The sequence below is a fragment of the Xenopus tropicalis genome, chromosome 4 (genome assembly GCF_000004195.4).
Source record: "Xenopus tropicalis strain Nigerian chromosome 4, UCB_Xtro_10.0, whole genome shotgun sequence".
NCBI classification, from domain to species: Eukaryota; Metazoa; Chordata; class Amphibia; order Anura; family Pipidae; genus Xenopus; species Xenopus tropicalis.
The window spans coordinates 119,455,186-119,481,366 of NC_030680.2; the positions used below are offsets into that span (position 1 = coordinate 119,455,186).

Below are 26,181 nucleotides of genomic sequence, written 5' to 3' on the forward strand. Positions count from 1 at the left end.
AGCAGCATCATTAGAGCTAGTGTGTGAGCATATGCCCAGGAATAATGCGAATCTGCAGACTGCTATGTACCAGCCTGGTACTTGGTGGATTAATTATAGATACTGACAAAAGCCAAACAAGCACAAACAAGCACAGTCAAACTCTTAAAAGCCTACATGTTGCCCTGTATAATGAACTTTTTTGGGGGACAAAACCCCAAAAAATCAAGTCTTGCAAGCTGGCCAATGACAAAGGCAAAACAAACTACAACCTAACAAAAGGCTAAGTGCCTTATATACTACAAGGTTCCCAAAGCTGCAAGGTGGCCAAATTCAGGTGCCATGCATTCTACAAGCTGGTCAAAGGCAGGAGCCAAGCACACCAAAACATTTGCTGGGTGGGTATGGCTGCAATCTGCATATATATATATATATATACCATATATACTGCTGCAACGGCATGAGCAAAAGGTACAGTATGTATACTAACAAGGACAAGGTAAGCTCATAGTAAAGTGGAGTTTGCAAGTATTTCAATAAAACTCTTAATAAATGAATTGTCACATTGCTATTGATTGGACATACTGTTCATGACTTGCTACTAGGTCTGCAACGTGAACCCCCAACATCTAAACACTTCCAATGTGAGGTTTTTAACCAATGTTAAAGATGAAACTGTTGGATGGGCCAGTTTGATTGTAGCTACGTTTATTCATACGAAGAGAGTATTAAAAATGCATAATTGCTGCATATCCTGTATTCTCTAGCCAATGTAACAAGACATGTTCATCTTATTATAACCCTGAAACACCCGTATCAGTAGTTAGCTCAGCAGGCAAAGGGGCCCAGTTGGCCAACATGCCCAACACACCCATGGGGCCCCTTCTTACAAGTTCAATGACTCGTCAGAAAGGGTGTTCAGAAGCAAGGAGAAAACGTTCTTATACAATGTATTTCAAAATCCCCTCTAATATTAAATGATATGAACAAGATGGAGTAAAGAAACAGGATGGTTTATTTTTTTCTTTCACATTTCTTCCCTTTTGTTCATACCTGATCATATATACACACTGTTCTTACCCAGCATTTTGACACGCGAGCCAAGCGGAAAAACGCAAATGCACATGCGCACGCGTCAAAGGAGAAGATGGCGGGCGTCCCCGCCGCCCCACTAGACCACCAGGTACCGTTACAACCAGGTGTAATAAATATGTCATTTTTTTTTCTACAATCCAAAAGCAAACCATAATCTGTTTACCATAAATATCATTCCCCCCTTTTGGAAACATGAGATGGGAGCTGCAGTGTTTGCTAGCAAAGGAGATAAACAGTTACCTAAACAAGAACACAATATGTAATAGGTTATGAAAAGCTGTCCCACTAAACTCACAAGGGTTAGGCACAGACTAAAACAAAGACATACAAACAACTTACGGCTGGCCTATCCAAGGTTTGTAGAGCGGGTTACTCTTGTAGATACAGCCAAGAAAGGGAATGAAAGTGATAGCGAGAGGTCTCAGTATCCAATCATCTCCTCCTGTATGGCTGTCCTCCAGTTTCTCCACTCCCGGGTTTATAAGGCACCAGCTGTTAAAGATGAAACTGTTGGATGGGCCAGTTTGATTGTAGCTCCATTTATTCGTACAAAGAGAGTATTGCAAATGCATAGTTGCTGCATATATTGTATACTCTAGCTAATGTAACAAGACATGTTCAAACTTGTCATGAGCTCCCCATGTCTGCGACACTCACATGCCCAGTGTGCTCTGGGCAGCTGCTGAGAAGCTGAGTGGAGGGGTTGTTGCAAACCAGGGTCGAACTGGGGGGTGAAGGGCCCACTGGGGCTCCCGCCCCAGGGGCCCTGCAGGTGCCCACGATGCCCCCCCAGCAGGGGCCCCCCTAACCCTCCTCGCAGGGCCCCCCACCTGACGTCCTCCCCCGAGCATGTAAATTTAACGCATCAGGGGAGGAGCAGTCGGGCAGGGGGAGCACCAGCAAGGGTCGGGTTCGACCCTGTTGCAAACTATCAAGCAGAAAATGAGGTTGGTCTGTCATATAAACTGATGCTACAGGGCTGATTACTAAATCCTGATGCTAATTGCACTGGTTTTTGAGCTGCCATGTAGTTACATAGTTACATAGTTACATAGGGTTGAAAAAAGACCTGTGTCCATCAAGTTCAACCCATCCAAGTAAACCCAGCACACCTAACCCACACCTACCAATCTATACTCACATACATAAACTATAAATACAACCACTAGTACTAACTGTAGATATTAGTATCACAATAGCCTTGGATATTCTGATTGATCAAGAACTCATCCAGGCCCCTCTTAAAGGCATTAACAGAATCTGCCATTACCACATCACTAGGAAGGGCATTCCATAACCTCACTGCCCTCACCGTGAAAAACCACCTACGCTGCTTCAAATGGAAGCTCCGTTCCTCTAATCTAAAGGGGTGACCTCTGGTGCGTTGATTGTTTTTATGGGAAAAAAGAACATCCCCCAACTGCCTATAATCCCCTCTAATGTACTTGTACAGAGTAATCATGTCCCCTCGCAAGCGCCTCTTTTCCAGAGAAAACAACCCCAACCTCGACAGTCTAACCTCATAGTTTAAATCTTCCATCCCCTTAACCAGTTTAGTTGCACGTCTCTGCACTCTCTCCAGCTCATTAATATCCTTCTTAAGGACTGGAGCCCAAAACTGCACTGCATACTCAAGGTGAGGCCTTACCAGGGACCTATAAAGGGGCAAAATTATGTTCTCATCCCTTGAGTCAATGCCCTTTTTTATACAAGACAGCACTTTATTTGCTTTAGTAGCCACAGAATAACACTGCCTGGAATTAGACAACTTGTTATCAACAAAAACCCCTAGATCCTTCTCCATTAAGGAAACCCCCAACACACTACCATTCAGTAGATAGTTTGCGTTTATATTATTTCTACCAAAGTGCATAACTTTGCACTTATCAACATTGAACCTCATTTTCCAGTTTGCTGCCCAGTTATCTAATTTTGTCAAATCGCTCTGCAAAGCGGCAGCATCCTGCATGGAACTTATAGTTTTGCACAATTTAGTGTCATCAGCAAAAATAGAAACAATACTGTCTATGCCCACCTCCAGGTCATTAATAAACAAGTTAAACAGCAAAGGCCCAAGGACTGACCCCTGCGGTACTCCACTAACCACACTGGTCCAATTAGAAAATGTTCCATTTACAACCACTCTTTGTACTCTATCCTTCAGCCAGTTCTCTATCCAATTACAAATATTATGTTCTAGGCCAATATTCCTTAATTTGATCATTAACCTTCTGTGAGGTACTGTATCAAACGCTTTAGCAAAGTCCAAGTAGATGACATCAACTGCCATTCCAGCATCAAGGTTCCTACTCACCTCCTCATAAAAGGCAACTAAATTAGTCTGGCAAGATCTGTTACGCATAAAACCATGCTGGCACAAACTAATAGTATTGTGAACTGCAATGTATTCAAGTACCCTATCCCTTATTACCCCTTCCAAAAGTTTTCCTACTACTGATGTCAGACTAACAGGCCTATAGTTTTCAGGCTGAGAACGGGATCCCTTTTTAAATAACGGCACCACATTAGCAATCCGTAGTAATTATCTGTATTAATTACTAATCAGCCTTATATAGCAACATTTATATTCTATATATACAGTATATTGTGAGTGGGTCCCTAAGCTCAGGTAAGTGCCAGCAGCACAGAGTACATGCAGGGAATCAGCAGAAAAGAAGATGGGGAGCTACTGGGGCATCTTTGGGGGCACAGATCTTCCCTGCTAAAGGGCCGTGGTTGCCTTGGGCTGGTACAGAAGCCCAAAACATAATTAACAACATTTCTGCCCTACTTCTTAAGAAAGACTTTAGTTCTCCTTTAAACAGTCACTGTGTTCCCATAATTAATTTTGCCATTTAAATATTAAGGATAAGGAAATGCCACTTACTCCTCTTCATGGCAGAACATGTTTTTTCAAACGCATCAGTTAATAGAGCTTCTCCAGCAGATTCCTGCATTGAAATCCATTTTTTTAAAGTGCAAACAGATTTTTTTATATTTCATTTTGAAATGTCACATGGGGCTAGCCATATTCTTCATTTCCCAGGGTGCCACAGTCATGTGACTTGTGCTCTGATAAAGTTAGTGTGATATCACCTTGTCCCCGGCAGCCGATCAGCAGAATAATGGGAAGGGAGCAAGATAGCAGCTCCCAGTAAGTATCAGAATAGCACTCAATAGTAAGAAATCATCCAAGTCCAGCTTGGGACTCCTCCAGTTACATGGGAGTAGTAGAAACAATAGGTTACCGGAAATCAGTTCTAGTTCTGCGTAGCACTGGCTCATTCTGAAAGCTCAGCAGAGTGTAATTCAGAAATAAAAAGTATACTGTAAAAATCATGATAGAATCCCTTTAAAGCAAACAAGGGAGAGGGTGATCTTGAAGTATCACATAAGCGGAGGGGGCGGGGCATACAATTTGTCTCATGGAACAATTCGCTAAAAAGGAGAAACATATTTTTTTCTGGATAAGAGCTGCCTGCGAGGGAACATGATAATAATTTATTTTCTCACAGAACTAAATAAAGGACAGGAGACCATTTATTAAATTTAGCATTATCAAACTTGGCAGACTCAGCATCTGCATTCCTGACTGGCAACATTTCCCAATAAATATAATTCTAAACCCTGATAGTGGTTAAAAACATCATGTTCCTGTGTATAACATAATAGCTTAACTATTACTAATGTTAAACCTCACAAACTGGTAGATGGTGGCATTTACTCAAAATCAAGTTTTTTTTTAGAACTGGGTGTGTTTATAGGATTCTGTTCAACCCCTTCGAACCCATTTCATAGCAATAGCTGCATATCATGAGAATTGAAGCAAGCACGCAGCAACAAGAAGCATCTCCCAAAAGAAGCCTAGGTGTTTGCTGGAGGAAACCAAGTGCAGGTAAAAACAGGCAAATCCCCTTAACATGGAATATATCCCACAGTTATTGATATCTACATGATACAGAAAAGTTATTAATGCTTTACTTCCAATACACTGTGTATCCTTGTCTTGTGAGCAGCCTGAGATGTGGCACTGATTTGGTTTCTAGAATAAATCATCTGCACTATGTATTTGTGTCTAGATTTCTATGATATATATTCATTTTGGCACTGGACTGATGAGAGATGGTGTCCTGAATTCTATTTGATGTGTTTGTTAACTTTTAGGAAATTAATACAGGGGTCATGGTAAAAAAGATCTGTGTGGTTGGGGCAGGCTCCAGTGGTCTAGCGGCCATCAAATGCTGCTTGGATGAGGACCTGGAACCCACATGCTTTGAGAGATATCATGACATTGGAGGTCTATGGAGGTTCAAGGTAAGCATTATTTCATATTCATACGGTCTAGCCTTTCATAATGTAGGTAAGTCTTACAGACAATATGTACTTTTTCCCCATAGGAAGACCTTGAAGATGGACGTGCTAGCATTTATAAATCAGTGATCATAAACACCTCCAAGGAGATGATGTGCTTCAGTGACTATCCCATCCCAGATGACTTCCCCAACTACATGCACAACTCCAAAATCATGGACTATTTCCGCATGTATGCCGAGAACTTTAATTTGCTCAAATACATCCGCTTTAAGGTACTTTACTACCCAGCTATTTATAAATGTATGCTGTCTTCCCACACATGGTACGAAATGTAACATTTTACAATGTGCGAACTGTAATGCAATTGTGATGCAATACAAAATGAAGTAACGCTTCAATGCCACAAGTAACACTGGCCAAGTGTGCCCAGTTGTTTGGTACAAATATCAATGCCACAATCTGCTTAGAAAAATAAAATCAATTGCAGCATTTTATGTTAAACACGTGGTCACAAACTGGTCAAATAGGAACTTACTTTAAGTTGTGGAATAGCATTGTGGTGCAGGGGTTAGCATTGCTGCTCTGGGTTCCAAGGTTTGATTCCAGCCTCTCAAACTTCACCAGGGTGAAGCCTAGTTATATAGAAGAATCTGTGGGGTTTCTCAATGTTTGTCTCTTACCAGTCTAATGTATAACACTTGTTTTGTTTCAGTATTATATTTGTTCAGAGAGGCTGAATTCTCTTGGGCAACTTTAACCAACAGTAATCAATACCAAACATTAGTAGGTGGTATGTCTATGAAGATTTTCATTCATCCAGGTCATGGTATATCTAGTATAAATAAATTTAAAGCAACTGGACTTGTTTGGTAATCATTGAAGACGTTTCACTACTCATCCGAGCAGCTTCTTCAGTTCAGTTGAACTGAAGAAGCTGCTCGGATGAGTAGTGAAACGTCTTCAATGATTACCAAACAAGTCCAGTTGCTTTAAATTTATTTATACTAGATATTAGTAGGTGGTGTTTGAGATACATGGTAATTAAGAGCAATAGCCTTTTGGCATGCAAATAAAAAAATAGTCAAGTACTTTGTTTCTAGTGATGTGTGGGTTGGGGTGCAACCTGCAGGATCCCTGGGTTTATCCACAGTCGCGTGGGTATGGGCCGACACACACATAATTTGCAGATGGGTTTGGGCCAAGCTCTACTTTCTGCCCTCCCCAACCACGACCTTACTATGTTCCATTTCCACCTACGGAAGCCTCTGTTTATAAGCATGTTCCTGTTCTGCCCCTTTTGTGATGTCATAGATGGGGCGGGGCATGTGCAGGACTATAAACAGAGGGAGATTGCCTGGGTGGGAGTGGGCAGGAGTGGGTTGGGTGATGATTAACTATAAATTGCCCTGCACAGCACTATCTGTATCTCAAAACTCAATGAGAAAAGAGTAGCAGAAGCTGCTGCACTGAGATAATGCTCCGCCGCTCATTAAGGCTTCTTCCAGCAAGCCAAGGGTGCTGAATACATTAAAACAATCATATGCAGCAATCACAAAATTACAAATTTTAACCAATTCTAAACCTCATATAATTAAAATTCACCCTAACCCATTAAATCATGACATCGTTTCATGAGGGGGCCCTCAGTAGATCCCAGTTTAGCGCAATATGTGTCCAGTGGAAAATGGAGGAGATTCCAATTCAATAAATGGCAACTCGAAATTCCATTGTAATAGTTCAGATAATAATGATTACGCCAACTAAAATGAAGTACCACGCTGATCAATTAAATCCATTTATTCATTTCCTTGGACTAATAATGCACTGACCAATTAATTTTGATGCATATACTGTATGTCTTGTAAGTCACATGATTGTATTAATGGTTTCAGCATTCAGTCATTTGATAAGAATATTGGTAACATTCCAGTTCTTCCTCACCTACATTTGCCTTAACTTGTTTACTGAATGCCAATTTCCCAACATTTCTCTTTTCTTTTGCAATATTACGTAATGCTCTTACAAATATTATATGATAAACAGATACCAGGAATTCAGTTCCAGGTACATTTTTTCCTTTTTCTTTTCATATTTTTGACAATTCAATGCAATATACAAATCACCAATGAATTTCTATCATTAATATATTTTATGAGGAACTCCCTTTCTATAATGTGTTAGGTACATTGGGAGTGCCAGTGGCATCTTGTAACCTAGTGCGATGGCAAGCTGCATGGGATTGTGGGTAATAGCTTTAGGCTTTTCAACCTGCCATGTTGTTGCACCACTCTTTTAGGTGTTTAAATGATTTATAGTAAAAAGGGTGGCAAAGTAATTCTGCTGTAAATAAAAGTGGTGTAAATGTCAATGCTAAGATCTATATTTATATGTTTTTCCTACCTAACACTCCTTTTTACATTAGACTTCACATATGCATGAAATCATTTCAGCTTTAAAAATACATGTGATTTGACACCATTTGCTATGGCATTAATGTGCTAATGTTTGGTGTATTTAGGGGTGCACCGAACCATCATTTTTTAATTTGGCATAATGCCGGATCTTCCACAAAAAATGTGGATAACTCCCTAATATTCATATTTTGGTTAATTTGGTTAAACCAAATACTTAACCCAAACTGAATCCTGGATTTGGTGAATGTCTCATAGCTACATAGTGCATAGTTAAGTTGGATTGAAAAAAGACCAAAGTCCTTCAACTTCAACAGGTACCAGGCAAATCCCAATGCACACACATAGACCCATACTGAACTATCTATACACTCACATACAGACCCATACTGACCTATCTATCCCCTCACATACAGACCCATACTGACCTATCTATCCACTCACATACAGACCCATACTGACCTATCTATCCACTCACATACAGACCCATACTGACCTATCTATCCACTCACATACAGACCCATACTGACCTATCTATCCACTCACATACAGACCCATACTGACCTATCTATATACTCACATACAGACCCATACTGACCTATCTATCCACTCACATACAGACCCATACTGACCTATCTATACACTCACATACAGACCCATACTGACCTATCTATCCACTCACATACAGACCCATACTGACCTATCTATACACTCACATACAGACCCATACTGACCTATCTATCCACTCACATACAGACCTTTACTGACCTATCTATCCACTCACATACAGACCCACACTGACCTATCTATCCACTCACATACAGACCCATACTGACCTATCTATACACTCACATACAGACCCATACTGACCTATCTATACACTCACATACAGACCCATACTGACCTATCTATCCACTCACATACAGACCCATACTGACCTATCTATCCACTCACATACAGACCCATACTGACCTATCTATCCCCTCACATACAGACCCACACTGACCTATCTATCCACTCACATACAGACCCACACTGACCTATCTATCCACTCACATACAGACCCATACTGACCTATCTATACACTCACATACAGACACATACTGAGCCTGCTTCCTCTATACTTAAGCTAATATGGAAAGACTGTGCCTTAAGTAGCATAACAGCCTCTGGGAATGGACTGTAACAAAGCAGATATAGTAGGGAACGATGGTGCCACAGTAGGGAAAATAGCCTCTGGAAAGACTTGCATAAAAAGTATCTCCTGCCCCAGACCTCATTCTGTATATTTGGATCTCTTAGTTCTGAGTAACCTTGGGTCTGTTTAATGGAGTTGCTGTTTGCCAGCTGCCTGCCAGCATCTCTGGCCAGTTACAAGAACTTGTCTATCAGCCACTTATACTTTATCTACTGCTTAACTCTTGCTCTGAGCCTGTATTCAAACATTCCATCATGTAGAGTAATTTTGTGTTTGGTTCTTATCATGCACCTAACATTTATTCACAAACTTACACACCACGTAGCCACAAATTATCCTAACACTACTTCACTACTTTTGCACTCTTTGCTGGATTAAACATCTTGTATGAGGCCCAGAGCACAGCTGACTTAGGGACTTTAAATGTGGAAAAATGTATCTAGACTAATTGCTAATTAGTTGCTATGATAAATATCACTGGCAATATTTATCCTCAGTGCTAATAAACATGTTCCAAGTTTCAGGTACACAATCCTTTATCAAGTGTGATTACATCAAGTGCAACCAACAATTAAATAGTCAAATAAACAGGAAGTTACATCACCAAACACCTTCCTGCACATCCCCCATCATAAGTATATTAATGAAGGGCGAACGTGTTCTTGACACCAAAGGCGTGGGCCAATAAATATGACCACACAAGTTAATGTTCATACAACAAATTCATGAGAAATGTACCAAAATGTCCATTTTAAACAATCCATATTGCTTGTGCTGAAATGATAAAAATAACCTTGATAACTGGTACTGCCCATAAGACCTACCATGGGTAAGTACAACAAACATGTCTCAATAACAGACGGCCATAAAGCAATCATACAATCAAACATATTTGACTGCCTTTAGACTTATCTAATCTTACCCCTGGGTACCTTGTAATAGTGGTGGTACCTCCGCTCTATTCTTGGCTATTGGCAGTCACCAAAATCTGCATAGAAAATACAAGCATTTAGTAATAAGTCAGTGCTGTTACAAAAAACATTTAAGGCACCGTGTATCGTTCAACTCTTCTGGTACTTGTGTGTTTCAATTTTTTATCCAAAAGGCTTCACTCTGGAGTAATAGTCTATCTATATCTCTATCAAACACCATCCATTTGACTTGCATAGCGTTATGTCCCTTTTCAAAAAAAGGGTTTGACACTACAGTTTACATAGTGATTTTAGGTTTAAAATTCCTGATGTTGCCCTTATGTTCCATAATCCTTTCTTTCACGTTTAGGTTTGTCGGACCAACATATGCTTTACCGCAAGGGCAGATAAGAGTGGTGCCACAGTGGTCATGGATAAATTGATATACCTTAAAGAGGTGTATAGACAACTGAATGTCAATGAGCACTATAAAGGAATTACATTTGACCCAGTGTTTTATTTTAAACTTAAGGTGGATCTTTAGCTTACTGAAGCATATGTCAATGGGATTATATCCCTTTCAGAAAAGGACTATTTAACCATAGAACATCCACGTACAACAGTTCTATTTATGCTCCCAAAGATCCATAAATCAGTTCATAATCCCCCTGGGTGGCCTATTGTCTCCGCAATTAAACAATCAAACATATTTGACGGCCTTTAGACTTATCTAAACTTACCCCTGGGTACCTGGTAATAGTGGTGGTACCTCCGCTCTATTCTTGGCTATTGGCAGTCACCAAAATCTGCATAGAAAATACAAGCATTTAGTCAATGCTGTTACAAAAAACATTTAAGGCTCCATTCTATGATCAGAACCTCTTTCCAAGTTTGTGGATGCAGTTTTGCAACCAATTGCATGTTGTATTGCCTAAAGGACAGGTCTTGCTAACAAGTATTGATATACAAAGACTATACCCCTCCATACCCCAGAATGAAGGTATGAGATATGTAGAAGAGGCCCTACTAGACACAACATTATCCCAACAGAAAATGTATTTCATTGAGGATTTTTAAATACACAAAAAGGGGTTGTGGGAGCACTCCAAGGCTAAATAAAGTATACAAATACAATGGAAGTGCAACTGATCTGGCCAAATTAACTACAAACGTACAAAAAGAAAAAGGGATTGATCAATGCACATTCCCTGGTCCCCTGTTTCATAAGTAAATTGTCTGTTAGTTTCATGCTAGTGCATACAGTATATTGACAAAAAACAGGGGTTTTTATTTACAAAATTATGATCATAAGATTGGTAAGCCACCATACCACGTCAAGGTAAACCCCGTATGGTGGTCCTATCTATTTACCTCTGGTCATATTTTTCAAAGACTGGCACTCCCGTGCACTATTGCCATTCTTGACCTGGGGGCTGGTTTGAATCAGAGGGCTTAGTCACTCCCATGCCTTTTGCTTATATAGAGAGAGATTGCCTGGTTCCCCAGGCCCAATCCTCCCCCGCTTGCGGCTTGTAAAGGAGAAGACTGCCCATTGACCAACACCCATTCTTTTTAAAGGCATAAGACCAGATTCAAACCAGCCCCCAGGTCAAGAATGGCAATAGTGCATGGGAGTGCCAGCCTTTGAAAAATATGACCAGAGGTAAATAGATAGGACCACCATACGGGGTTTACCTTGACGTGGTATGGTGGCTTACCAATCTTATGATCATAATTTTGTAACTAAAAACCCCTGTTTTTTGTCAATATACTGTATGCACTAGCATGAAACTAACAGGCAATTTACTTATGAAACAGGGGACCAGGGAATGTGCATTGATCAATCCCTTTTTCTTTTTGTATGGATTTTTGAATATGTAACTAGGTTTGAACTACTTCAGGTTTGGCAATGAGTTCTTTTGGCAATGCCAAGGTATGTCAATGGGTGCAGCAGTTGCCCCTTCATTAGCCAACATATTTGTACATAAATTGGAGTTGGAATTTTTATTCAGTACTAGTTAGTATCACTCAATTGCAAACAAATTCCATACCCTTGTAGCAAGGCTTTTTCCTTTTTTCTGTCCCGTCCAGACGTACAACTTGTAAGTAAAACTTTATCTTGGGGAGTAAATATGGTCATAATATCGTTAAGTTTTTGCAATTTGTGGATAATGTTTTGGTTATTTGGGGCAGGTCTCTAACAGATTTTCATCAGATGATAGATAAAGCAAATAAGAGCCACCCCACAATTCGGTTCACAGTAGAAACCTCAAAGTTTTCTGGGTGTTAAACTAACAATTTTAAAAGATGGTATCAGTACAGAACTATACTATAAGCCTACTGACTGCAATAACATCCTGTCACCAGATAGCTTTCATTGTCCCCATATCTTGAGAGCAATTCCAAAGAACCAGTTCCTAAGGGCAAAAAGGATTTGCTCTACAGAGCAAACATATCAAAAAGCAGCTATTAACTTGATAACCAAGTTTAATGATAAGGGGTATGATTACAAATTTATTATGCAGTTTGCTAAACAAGTAGGACAAGCGAAAAGACAAAGCCTCTTGGTAACTGTAAAAGAAAAAGGAGCCAGAACTAACAGAATACCATTTGTATCAAAATGCGGCACCCAGAGTAGGAAGGTGGAACATATCATTAAACAGTATTGGCCCATAGTACTACAAGATAAGACACTGGGCAAGTTGTTTAGTGACCTTCCCTTGTTCAGTTACACTAGAGGCAGGATACTTAGGGGTATATTTATTGCCATTAATTTGAGAGTTTTTGCTACTTGTGAAACTTTGAATGTAATTTATCTAATTAAATGCTGGTGCAATAAAGGATTAAGGAACATAAGGGCAACATCAGGAATTTTAAACGTAAAACCTCTATGGACACTGCACTGTCAAGGCCTTTTTTTGAAAAGGGACTCTATTCAACTCAAATGGATGGTGTTTGAGAAAGTGGCACTACCACCGTGGGGTGGAGATATAAATAGACTGTTACTCCAGACAGAGAAGCCTTTTGGATAAAAAATTAAACACATACAGTAGGTACCAGAAGGTTTGAATGATGCATGGAGCCTTAAATGTTTTTTGTAACATCATTGACTAAATGCTTGTATTTTCTATGCAGATTTTGGTGACTGCCTATAGCCAAGAATAGAGCGGAGGTATCACTACTATTACAGGGTACCCAGGGGTAATATTAGATAATATGTTTGATAGCTTTATGGCCGTCTGTTACTGAGACATGTTTGTTGTACTTTCCCATAGAAGGCCTTATGGGCAGTACCAGTTATCAAGGTTATTCTTATTATTTCAGCACAAGCAATATGGACTGTTTAAAATGGACATTTTGGGACTTTACTCATGAATTTATTGTATCGGCATTAACTTGTGTGGTCATATTTATTGGCCCCCGGCTTTGGTGTCAAAAACACGGTCGCCCTTCATTAATTAAAAATAAGTTTATTTGAATATTTAATTGTTGGTTGCACTTGATGTACTTACAATTGATAAAGGGTTTTGTACCCGAAACTTATTGTGTGAATAAACGCACTTTGCAGTAATACCTGCTTTGGCTTTTACTTTCACACATGGTAAAGTTTTACTTAAAGGTTGTACATCTGGATGGGACAGGAAAAAGGAAAAAGCTATAAGGGATTTGTGTATGGAAGTTGCAAATGCCCCGACTCTGGAACAATTAAGTAAATATTCTGCAAAATGAGTGCAATAGACATTTGGCTTGCCTATTTGAGTCTTTTTGAGTCTATTTAAAGGAAGAAAGTTAGGGCTGATGTTTCCCTTCAAAGAATTTGCTTTCAATTTGCTGACAAATCAACACTCGTACCTTATCTCATATAGGCACCTCTGGAAATAAGTGGTTAAACATTAAAATGAAGTCTTAATGGCATTTGCCTCCTTTCCAGACTACCGTGTGTAGCATTAAGAAATGCCCGGACTTTGCTAAGAGTGGCCAATGGGAAATAGTGACAGAGTGTGATGGAAAGCAGGACATGGGCATCTATGATGGAGTGCTGCTGTGCAGTGGGCACCATACCTTCCCTCATCTGCCGCTGGAATCCTTCCCAGGTAATAACAGTGACCTCTCTGTTCTCTTTATTATTGTATGTTGGATCTTACTAAGCAAAATTCAGAGTGCATTAAAGCAGTGCTGTCCAACTTCTACGGTGCCGAGGGCCGGAATTTCTCTAGCATACATGGTGGAGTGCCGCTAATGGAAGCCAGTTTTGACCGCTCCCCTTTTTGAAACCACACCCACTTCAAACCACACCTATTTTATCACAATGGTGGTAGCACAGCAAAATCCCAAATGCTTGGTCCTTACTGTGGGGATATCAACCATCATTCATATGTGAAAGAATTATGTCATATTAAGATATACCCTTAAATTCCATATGCCTCCTCCTCCCCTGTGGATAGCAGAGCAACCCCCAGTACATAATTACACACCTTAGGGACCATTTAATGGCTATTTCCAACTGCTAACAAACTCCCACAACAAACCCCTGCCAGGTTCACCTCCCACAAGCAGCATAGGGCAAGCAGAGTATGGCACACACAGGCAGCACTCTGCCTGTCCTACCCTGCCTGTGTGTGCCATACTCTGCCTTCCCTATGCTGCCTCTGTGTGCCATACTCTGCCTGCCCTACCCTGCCTGTGTGTGCAATACTCTGCCTGCCCTACCCTGCCTGTGTGTGCCATACTCTGCCTTCCCTATGCTGCCTCTGTGTGCCATACTCTGCCTGCCCTACCCTTCCTGTGTGTGCCATACCCTCCCTGACCTATGCTGCCTGTGTGTGCCATACTCTACCTGCCCTATGCTGGCTGTATGTGCCATACTCTGCCTACAGTACCTATGTCTGAGGTGTGAAGAAGTGAACAATGGGAGTGATTACAGTCTGAGCCTGAGGTGTGAACACTGCAGGGGTTGAACAATGCAGGTATTAAAAGGTGTGAAAAACACAGGGGATTACATTTTTAAACAATACAGAGGGATTACAGCCTGAATCTGAGGTGAGAACCATGCAGGGGGCCAGTTAATCACAGTACTGATACCATTTAATGCTTACTCAAAGGTAAGCCATCAAAGCAGCCAGACAGGTGGGGGGCCACACAGAGGGGGGTCGCGGGCCGCCAGTTGGACAGCACTGCATTAAAGGGTTAGTTCACTGCTAACTTATCTTTTGGTATGATGTAGACATACATATTGGTATTTGGTTATTAATAAGTTATCATAAAACTACATTATATATAACATCTGTTGACACGGCTTAGGTTCACCTTACATAGTTAATTTGGGTTGAAAAAAGACCTAAGTCCTGTAACCCCTTTTTTTGGCTGTAAAAAAGACCAGCTAGATAGGCTATAGAGCATGGGGTACACTGGACTCTAACACACATGATGGACTTTTGCTGTGTGGAAAGATCAAGGGGGAGGTTCCTGCAGCAAACTCAAACAAACTGGTTTTATTATCCAAGACCAATGATCCACCGGGTTATGCAGTAACAATTATAATGCAAATGTAGAGCAATGGATTGGCAGGTTCAATGCAGAGCACCACTGTGGACAGTAGTCTGGGTAGTACCAAAGTCCTTAGGGTTTCTACAAGATCCCTACAGCCGACTTGAATAAGGGAGAAGACTATGCCTGAATTCCTTATGGTCCCTTCACTAAGGCAGCAGATCCTGTAAAGGAGAATACTCCCAGCTATCTCTCCTGGTTGGAGCCACAAAGTTGCTCTTTCTAAATAAAGCTGACTCACTTCCCTAGAAAGTGCTATAACAAAAGATATCCTGCACTAGCTAACCTTCATTCATGGGGTCCCTGCTTCCTGACTTCTTCAAAGGTAATGATCCCTCTGGGGTAAGATGGCTTTACTGGTTCCTTGTTGATCCCAGGCTCAGTGGAACTTCCACCTGGTTTAACAGATGCAGGCCGAAGAGGAAGAGCCACCCTTTTGCAAACACTATGGTAGAGTGTGAAATGGAGTGGTCTACCTATGAGCCAATAACGTAATGTAATTTGTTGAGGCAAATCTGTTACATGGGCCTCTGCCCAGTAACATTGAAACAAGGAAGTGTAGGGTTTAAAGCAACTGGGATTGTTAACCCTATAGGTCCCTACAGTCCGTTAAATTCAATCCCCTCCAAATGAACCCCAGTGCATATATATACACACACATACATATACAGCCTAATATATACATACATATATAGCTATATAAAGTAATATCTATACTAACTGTAGATATTAGTATCACAATAGCCTCAGATACTATGCTTGTTCAAGAACTCATCCAAGCACCTCTTATAGGCATTAACAGAATCTGCCCTCACAGTATCACCCAGCAGGGCATTCCCCAACCTCACTGTGCTGCCAAGTCCTGCCGTGTAATGACACATGGGTAGGATTGCTCCTTCCACACAAAGAGGTAGGACCTGTAACCTGCAAAAGCAGCTACCATGCATGTAAGCCTAGCAGTAGTGCATGCAAACACCAGCAGAATAGCAAAAGTAAGCACAAATGCAAAGGCCAAGAGCATGCAAGAACTGGTGTAAAGGGCAGCAAGAGAACATTAATGCACCAGTAACAGAACATGCAAACACTGGGTAGAAATCCAGCTGCCCTCAAGATAATACTGGTGCCAAGCACCAGCTAACCCAATCAAACACTGGTGCAAACTCCAGCTAACCTGATCAAACACTGGTGCAAACTCCAGCTAACCTGATCAAACACTGGTGCAAAATCCAGCTAACCTGATCAAACACTGGTGCAAACTCCAGCTAACCCAACCATACACTGGTGCCAAACTCCAGCTTACCCAACCGAACACTGGTGCAAACTCCAGCTAACCCAACCATACACTGGTGCCAAACTCCAGCTAACCCAACCGAACACTGGTGCCAAACTCCAGCTAACCCAACCAAACACTGGTGCCAAACTCTAGCTAACCCAACCGAACACTGGTGCCAAACTCTAGCTAACCCAACCGAACACTGGTGCCAAACTCTAGCTAACCCAACCGAACACTGGTGCCAAACTCCAGCTAACCCAACCGAACACTGGTGCCAAACTCTGGCTAACCCAACCGAACACTGGTGCCAAACTCCAGCTAACCCAACCTAACACTGGTGCCAAACTCTAGCTAACCCAACCGAACACTGGTGCCAAACTCTAGCTAACCCAACCGAACACTGGTGCCAAACTCTAGCTAACCCAACCGAACACTGGTGCCAAACTCCAGCTAACCCAACCGAACACTGGTGCCAAACTCTGGCTAACCCAACCGAACACTGGTGCCAAACTCCAGCTAACCCAATCAAACACTGGTGCCAATCTCCAGCTAACCCAACCGAACACTGGTGCCAAACTCTAGCTCACCCAGTCAAACACTGGTGCCAAACTCTAGCTAACCCAACCGAACACTGGTGCCAAACTCTAGCTAACCCAACCGAACACTGGTGCCAAACTCTAGCTAACCCAATCAAACACTGGTGCCAAACTCTAGCTAACCCAACCAAACACTGGTGCCAAACTCTAGCTAACCCAACCGAACACTGGTGCCAAACTCTAGCTAACCCAATCAAACACTGGTGCCAAACTCTAGCTAACCCAACCGAACACTGGTGCCAAACTCCAGCTAACCCAATCAAACACCGGTGCCAAACTCCAGCTAACCCAGTCAAACACCGGTGCCAAACTCCAGCTAACCCAATCAAACACCGGTGCCAAACTCCAGCTAACCCAATCAAACACCGGTGCCTAACTCCAGCTAACCCAATCAAACACAGGTGCCAAACTCCAGCTAACCCAATCAAACTATTAGCGCAATGAGTATAGCAGACAGGCAGATAGAAACCAGGCACTGATCTCTGAGGAAACTTATTGACAAGATTTCAGGCTTTGGTAACCAGTCCATTTCCTTACCTGTGGCCTTTGAGCCCTTACATCTGCACATAATCCTCTTCAGCCAAGGAGTCCCTCCTTGAACCGTAGAACCACAGGGGCTAGAGGCGCTAACTTAGCACATAGACTATATAGGTATGTGGGTGCTCTTACTCATTACTCTTACAAGAACACAATTTACTAGACCATCAACTTCCAGTATAAAATGTAGAAAAAAAAATTTAGAGATCCTTTTTCCCAACAGATTGGGAGCTGAAGCTGCTGAACCTGCTTATTACTAAACTTGAAAAGGGGGAGTAGTAACCATTGTTACAACCCCTAAATCTGCAACTGACGTTATACTGTTTTGTAAAATGTGTGATAAATAGTGACCTCTCTCTCTCTGGCAGGTATTAAGAAGTTTAAAGGCCAGTACTTCCACAGTCGAGAATACAAGTACCCTCATCTATTCCAGGACAAGAGGATCATTGTCATTGGCATAGGGAATTCTGGAGGGGACTTGGCAGTGGAGCTTAGTTCTGTTGCAAAACAGGTACCACTGCTTGAATAACAGGAACACCCTTGTTAATAATAGAATATAACTTTAATTTCTATTGGTTAAAAAAAGGTTTTTTTGAGACACTGAGACAGCTGAAGAATGGAAGCTGCCAACTCCTCCAGAACCAGTTGGCAGCTTATTGTCCCATGTATGGGGCTCTTAGGGGGGTTTGCCAAACTGATATTTGGTCAGAGATGGTCAGCTGAGATGGTAAAGGTGTAAAAATCTCATTGGGCAAGGACCACATTGGCGCATCCCAGAAGACCCAATGAACCCTGTGGACATTAGCAAACATGTTGTGGCAGAAACCAATGGCTGTAATTTCCAGCTTCCAATGCTGTGCCTGAGACACTGGGAGAGATGCTTCAAAGTGAAAAAGTGTTGATGAGAGTGTGCATTGCAGTGTTTGTGTCATTGTATAAATTCCATATACACAACGGTGTCTCATTGCTTCAGTGCTCATCATCCTCAACCATCATCTTATGTTGTGACCCCAATAGTACCAATATAAGCATTACCAAACATATAAAACAAAGATATACATATTGTATTGATGTAGCTACTTGTAGTACTGTCTGCTTTTGTTTAGGCACAGGACTGGCACCCACAATCTACCAGGTACTATTTGGAGCGGTGTACATGGCTGCCAGTATGCTCAGAGAGATGGCTGCAAGGATATTTTCAGGCTAACATAGCAGGCACAAGTGTTTTGTTCAAGTGACAGACAGTTCCCAGCAGATAAAGGAACCCCTTTATGTCCCCTTCTAAAATTACTTGAAGTTGAGAGACAGTTGACTGGTTATTTGCAGGTATACCTAAGCACCAGGAGAGGAGCGTGGATCATCAACCGAGTCCATGATGAAGGCTTCCCACTGGATGTCGTACTGTTCAGCCGATTTAAAAACATTATCAAGGAGTACATGACCACTGACATGCTGAATTCCTGGGCTGAGAAAAGGCTGAATGCACGTTTTAATCATGAGAACTTTGGACTCAAACCTAAGCACAGGTAAGTAACCACCACTGGCCTGACCGGTAAAAGTGAGACTTGTTGGCAATGGGATGCCAAGGGATGAAGGTTAAAAATATAGTAAAACTGGAAATTTTATCCCCACAAAAATTGGGAACCCTAGGCATAGTGAGTATATACTATAGTTAACTGGACATCGTGTAGCTGTTTTGGGTGTAGTCCTGGGGGCCGCACTCTGGCAGCAACTGGGTGGCACAAGCAGCAGAACTAACGGGGGTGCAATTGCATCCGGCCCGCACCCCCCTGGGGCCCATGGAGCATCACATGCATGCAAGTCCGGTGCACAAATTGTGTTTCTGGGGGATGGGGAGCTTGATTGCACTTACTGCACCCAGGCCCTGCCAATTATAGTTATGTTACTGGGATGGCCCCAGAGTGGCTATCCCTGATGTAGCTACTAAAGATATTTACAGGATTATATGCTATTTGTGGTTTCATCTTTATTTCCACAAACAATCCTATTTCCTATTACAGTGACCATTTACTATACAAGGGTCATTTACTACAACTCCAGACTCACGTGCTAGAGCACCCCTCTCTGTGTGTGGGGTCTGGCTGTGTTTTGCACCTAGCATGGGATTGGTACCCGCGGGCACAAGGCACTACAGTTCCTAACTTCCATTTTGGACCACAGAGACTTGAGGCTATTCCAAAAAGTGCACGGAAGGGTGCAAAGTAAGAAACACATGGCAGATTACACTCCTCTTCTGGCACTTTGCCCCCAGCCCTGCATTTTGTAAATGACCCCTAGGATGTTTTTCATTACAAGAATCTTAAGTGGTTTATTAAGCTTAATCCTCAGTATCTTGTGCATCCACGGCAGAATTCTCAGCCAACACCCAACCATCAATGATGACCTGCCAAACCGCATCATCTCTGGCAAAGTGATAATGAAGGCCAACGTGAAAGAGTTCACAGAAACTAATGCCATTTTTGAAGATGGAACAATAGAAAAAAACATTGATGTGGTATTTTTTGCTACTGGCTACAGCTTCTCCTTTCCATTTTTTGAAGATTCAGTCCTCAAAACTGAAAATAACAAGATACCATTGTACAAATTTGTTTTCCCTCCATATTTAGAGAAGCCAACTGTGGCCTGTATAGGCCTTATCCAGCCCCTTGGGGCCATCATGCCTGTCTCAGAGCAGCAATGCCGCTGGGCAGTCCGAGTTTTTAAAGGTTAGTATTTACTGTTTTGCCTGGTTGGATGTTCCCTATGGCTTTATACCTCTCTAAACCATTTGCCAATAAACTCATACTTCCTTTCATTTCTTTGTTTCCCTACATTTCTATATTGGCAAATTTGTACTTAAAACTATACCCCCAGAATGAATACTTAACCAACAGTTTATATCATATTAAGTGGCATCTTAAGTGACATCTTTTCCCTTGAGCCACCATTTAGTGATGGGCTGTGTGCTCCCTCAGAGATCAGCTGACAGGAAATAATGCAGCTCTGACTGTAACAGGAAGTAGTGTGGAAGTCTCTGTATAATGATCTGCTCCTTATCTCACAGCCTAACAAGTTGCAGCTGTGGGAAAGGAGGGGTTTGTTTATTCAGAGGTTCCTTGGGTGATGGCTGATTTGTTTTGATTGTGCTCATATCGATAGGGGGTAGAATGTGACTTTATTTTCAATTTCAGATTTTGCATGTTTATTTCAAGAAATAGATACTTTTTATTTTAGACTATAGGCAAAAAAGTATGCTCAGCTTATATGATCATTAATATACTCACTGCCCATTGCTTCCCATTGATTAAAGTCTTTATGGGAAAAGTAGTAGTCAGCCAGATCAGCAGAACATATTATTATATTAAAAATCATGAAAAGGCTGCATATTTTTTAATTGATGTATATTGTAAAGTTGCTTGAAATTATGTTTATTTTTCATAAAGCTTATGTTGTGTTTGGGTGGAGTTCCCCTTTAAGTTTTTTCCAATTTAATTTACCTTGCAGTGCAGACAAAGGAATCAGGCATTTGCTGCAGAGTAAGACTAGTGTATAGAGATGTAGCGAACTGTTCGCCGGCGAACTAATTCGCGGGAACTTTTGCCGATGTTCGCCATTTTGGGTTCGCCGCATTTTTTTTTGCGCCGCGCTTTTTCGCCTCGGTTTTTTCCGCCGCGTTTTTTCGCTTCGGTTTTCGCCTTTGCGTATACATAGGAATAGCTTGCATTTTTTTTTGGCGTTATTTTTTTGCGTTTTGTTTGCGTTTTTTTTTTGGCGTTTTTTTTACAAAGTATTTTTCAGAGAAATTTTTGCCCTTGATCCCCCTCCTGCATGCCACTGTCCAGGGCGTGGCACCCTTTAAACAACTTTAAAATCAGTTTTCTGGCCAGAAATGGCTTTTCTAGGTTTTAAAGTTCGCCTTCCCATTGAAGTCTATGGGGTTCGCAAAGTTCACGAATATTCGCGAGTTTTGGTGAAAGTCCGCGAACGGGTTCGCGAACATTTTTGGCGATGTTCGCTACATCCCTACTAGTGTATGGCCACGATACTAGCAAGGTAGGATACATTACGGGCTGCTTGTAGGGCAAGACATTTGCTGTATGGTATTGGCCAAGTTGTCCATAACGTGTTAATATCAAGCTTGCCAACATTAGCTCCTTTGTATTTAACATTACTCCCACAACAACCAATATGAAGCTGAATGCTTTGCTTGGATGTACTTCTAGGGCTGTGTACGTTGCCTTCCCAGCAGGACATGCTGGCCGACATAGCCTGCAAGAAGAAACACATGGAATGCCGGTAAGTAAAGAGTAACTCAGGACTGTCATAATAGGGGAGGGGGAGCTTTATCCAGCTTTGTTGGAAGGCAGCAAAAATACATTTGCTTCCCATATTCTTTCTACTGATTCACAGTTGGGATCAAGTACAAGGTACTGTTTTATTATTACAGAGAGAAAGGAAATCATTTTCCAAATGATTCTATCCTTGGGTCCAGGCAATTGTCATTAAAGGAAGGGCAACTGGCAGTTGGGTTTTACAAGACTCAGGGCAAGATCAGGGATTCTTTATCAGAACGAGTGGGCTATACCTTTCCCAGGCAGATGTTTAGCTTCTTCTTTCAGACAAAGCAGAATAAATAGAGGTTATTTTCCTTTTTTATTTTGTGTTTTATTCCTTCCCTAAAGGTATGTGACGAGCCCACGACACACAATCCAAGTTGACTATGTGGATTACATGGATGAACTGGCTTCTCAGTTTGGCGTTAAGCCCAACCTATTCCATTTCCTCCTTACTGACCCAACTCTAGCCTGGGAGCTGTTCTTTGGGCCTTGCACTCCCTATCAGTATAGACTGACAGGGTCCAACAAATGGAAAGGAGCAAGAAATGCAATCCTTACCCAGCGAGAGCGCATTATTAAGCCCACAAAGTCCAGAGTCCTTGTTGACGACGACATGAAAAAACCTCATGATCCGGTGCCATTTCTCCTGAAAATCCTGGCCGTCTTTGCCCTTCTGGCTGCAGTCTATTTTGTCTATGCTTAAGTATTGTACTAGTATATACTAAGTATTGTACTAGCTACAGTATATCCATTATTTGCTTGTTTGATTATACTGGATCACAGCAGCAACACAAAGCTTTATAGAATGAATGTACTATCTGACCCGCAGGCAAGCACTTCTATGATACGATTTTGCTTGAGATTATTATCAAATATAAAGGCAGCCTGGGCAATGAATAATTAATTAAGGGGAATCTGCAAATCCCAAAGTGGCATTTTTGTACCTACAGTAGGCACATACAGCTTAAAGGACAGCTCAAGAATAAGACAAATAAAATAACTAGGGAGTTGCCACTTTGTGAGGACTGAATTATACACTCAAAACAAAGCAAAACACATTTGAAATTTAACTATTTCATTTATCCAGGTCATGGTATATCTAGTATAGGTGAATCTAAAGCAACTGGATAAACAATTGATGTATAAAGGACGTAACATTCTCTCTAATAAATCTACTGTTCCTGGTAAAGAACCACTGGTGCCCAAGTCTGTTTGCGATAGTGAATGGGTTGAAAGTTATGGTTTAGCATGGGGGGCCCTACCTTCAGTCCTTGCAAGGGCCCAGCTAAGGTGACGAATTGCTTGTAACAATGTTCCTACCATGACAGTCCCTTTATTCTCTTTAAAGAATGTTAACTGATCTGTTATAACATTCCCTTACTCCCTGACTATGTGGAACAACTCTTTGTAAAACCAGCAATGGGAAATGTTTAATGATACAGATTCCTGGTGTAATACTCCAACTGGCCAGGGGGTGTCACTGTTGTTCTATGAAATGCTCATTCTACCATGTGTTTCCAATTTAATGCCTAATGGTGAATAATAAACAAAGGGAAACAAGAAACTTTACAGTGAAACTGTGGAGCCGGTGGCGGTTTTGGAAATAACTTAATGAAATCAGCATGTTAGGGGAGAAGTAAACAGAGGGAGATAAAAAAGAACACATGTTAATGGCGCTAATTCAGAGCTTTGAAGCTGGTGATGTTGCTGGGGAAGAATCTGCCTGTTTCTATCACATCTTCATTATTCTCCCAGGGATAGGGGGCTTAGAGCATGAAGCACACACATCATTTGGGCTTGTATTGTCTGCATGTGCTGGGCATAAGGTACTCAGCTGTTTGGCAGGGAAAGGGGATGTATTATTGGAATAAATGTTTGCATATTGTTAAAAAAAATCTCATTTCCATGTGCTGTTGTTTGCGATGCAATTATCATATTACACATTTTCACATTTCTTTTTAAACAACTTTCTGGGTGTGTACAAATTTACAGAGCAGCCTGGGAAAGATCAGGGGGAGACTGAAGGTGCAAAGCCCACCTGGGAAACCCAAACAGTGGGTACAAAGTTACAGAGCAGCCTGGGAAAGATCAGGGGGAGACTGAAGGTGCAGAGCCCAAACAGTGGGTACAAAGGACATCAGAGCCCACAGTGTGTCCTTGGGGCCCAAAGCCTGACATGGCTACTCACACTGGTTCTTTGCTAGTCACTCTGATGTGCCATCCCCTTGGTCACTCACTGTAACAGCCCCCTCACCTGCACCCAAAGTAGATTTGCCCATGTCATTGAAACAGGCAGAGACCAAGGGGGCATGAATATGGGCATAACTAGTGTGGTTTGGATGTCAGAACATCCCATGATGCACTCGGAACATAAAAGCCCTAGGGGTGTATGCCTTGGGTGCACCTCCAAGTTGGCCCAGTGCAGCAGTTTATACCCTTTTGTTTTGGGGGTGGAATATAAGCAGCTGAACAACTTTGTAGGTTCATGTGAGTATTAGTCAGAGTGGGAGCCCTGGATAAATTCATGGTAGGTGGGTAACTAACATATTGGCACTCCAAAGTGAGTGTTTCCTTGTACAGTGTGAGTACATTGTGGCAGAGAATGGGAATGCAGGTCAGTGAGTGGGAGTTCATGGCAGAGATGGGAAATGCAGCTCTAGCAGCAGAATATGATGCATTGCGCTCAAGGAATAGGTAAGGGTGGGAGGGGCACAGCCAACCTCTCATGAATACAGTGCTGCTTTTAGTATAATAATATTCATAGAAAATTTGCAGTTGGTCTTCATTTTTTATTTGTAGTTTTTTTAATTATCTAGTTTTTGCTTCCACATCTATTTGGTTGCTAGGATCCAAATTACTCTAGCAACCAGGGTGCAGTTTGAATGAAGGGCTGCTTTATGAATAGGAGAGGAATTGAATGGAAAAATATATACTAAAAAGTAGTAGTAGCAATTAAACTGTACTTTCACAGTTTTGTAGGGACCCATAGGGTTTAGCTCGCCTATGGCTTTAAACCCTACTTCTTCACATCTCTAATGTTATTGGGCAAAGCTCTTTGTACTAAGTTACAATTAAGTCACTATTCCCTATTGGTCTAGTTAGGTTGACCACACCCCTTGCAGACTGATATAGTGTCTAGCAAGGAGGTGTGGCCTTCTCTTTGGCTGCCTCTGCTTCTCAGGTGAAAGCTCCATTGAGCCTGGGAGCAGAACATAGGCCCCAGAAGCAATTTTATCCCAGAGGATACCATCCACTCTGGAGAAGTCAGGGACAGGGCCCTGTGAACAAGGTTAAGAAAACATAGCAGACTTTGTCATAGCACTCTCTAGGAGAGTGAGCTAGTGAGCCTTAGCAAGCAAGGGCAGTTTCATAGCCCCACCGAAGGAGAATTCGTTTCTGGAAGTACCCTTCCATGCGGCAATGTTGCCTCAGCGTAGGGCCACAGAGTAGAGATAGGAGACAGGCTAGAATAAACCCTGATCCCTACTCACACGGAGGACTCTCAAGCTAGGGGTTATCAACCTGAGGAATAAGGTATCTATCCAGACTATCTCCAAAGGGGTATCAAGCTAACAGGTGCATTTACCCTGCCCAGACTCTACCAAAAGGTGGGATAAAACGGTGTGTACCCTCCTTTGTTTGTCCTCAAGGGGAATTAACATTTAACATCTACATCTGCTTGTATTGTGAGTATTTGATAACCCTGCATTTAATTTGTCTTGGACAAACTGTACTATAGTTCAACTGCAAGAACCTTCTGGCGTCCATATTTACTAAATCTGCACTACACAGCTACAGTGAGTTGTAGTTCCACTACACCCTTGCTCTGCCTGGTATCTTCCACCTAGTGAAGGCCCATCCTGTTTAAAAGAGTCGCATGTAACCCATGCTCTAACCTTAACACTAGCCTGGGTTTTAACTATTTCATAGCCAAATAGGGGTTACAGTTTTTTGGCTGCTGGGGTCAGTGACCCCGTTTGAAA

The 26,181-nt window shown here is 41.8% G+C and overlaps 1 protein-coding gene across 2 annotated transcripts; it reads left to right on the forward strand.

Moving 5' to 3' along the window:
* The first annotated feature begins 4,760 nt into the window (after positions 1-4,760).
* On the forward strand, positions 4,761-23,390 carry fmo5.2 (flavin containing dimethylaniline monoxygenase 5 gene 2). 2 transcript variants are annotated; one of them, XM_012961025.3, is made up of 9 exons: positions 4,761-4,969; positions 5,239-5,388; positions 5,472-5,660; positions 13,840-14,002; positions 18,230-18,372; positions 19,188-19,387; positions 20,232-20,587; positions 22,085-22,157; positions 22,544-23,390. In XM_012961025.3, the coding sequence occupies exons 2-9, from the start codon at positions 5,257-5,259 to the stop codon at positions 22,899-22,901; spliced, it is 1,614 nt and encodes a 537-aa protein (XP_012816479.1). In that variant the 5' UTR covers positions 4,761-4,969; positions 5,239-5,256; the 3' UTR covers positions 22,902-23,390.
* The last annotated feature ends 2,791 nt before the right edge of the window (positions 23,391-26,181 follow it).

Excerpts from the sequence above, each read along its gene's own strand:
- fmo5.2 (XM_012961025.3), top strand. The coding sequence starts at position 5,257 with ATGGTAAAAAAGATCTGTGTGGTTGGGGCAGGCTCCAGTGGTCTAGCG. Across the intron at positions 5,389-5,471 it reads GAGGTCTATGGAGGTTCAAG|GAAGACCTTGAAGATGGACG; the intron begins GTAAGCATTATT and ends TTTTCCCCATAG. Across the intron at positions 20,588-22,084 it reads GGCAGTCCGAGTTTTTAAAG|GGCTGTGTACGTTGCCTTCC; the intron begins GTTAGTATTTAC and ends ATGTACTTCTAG.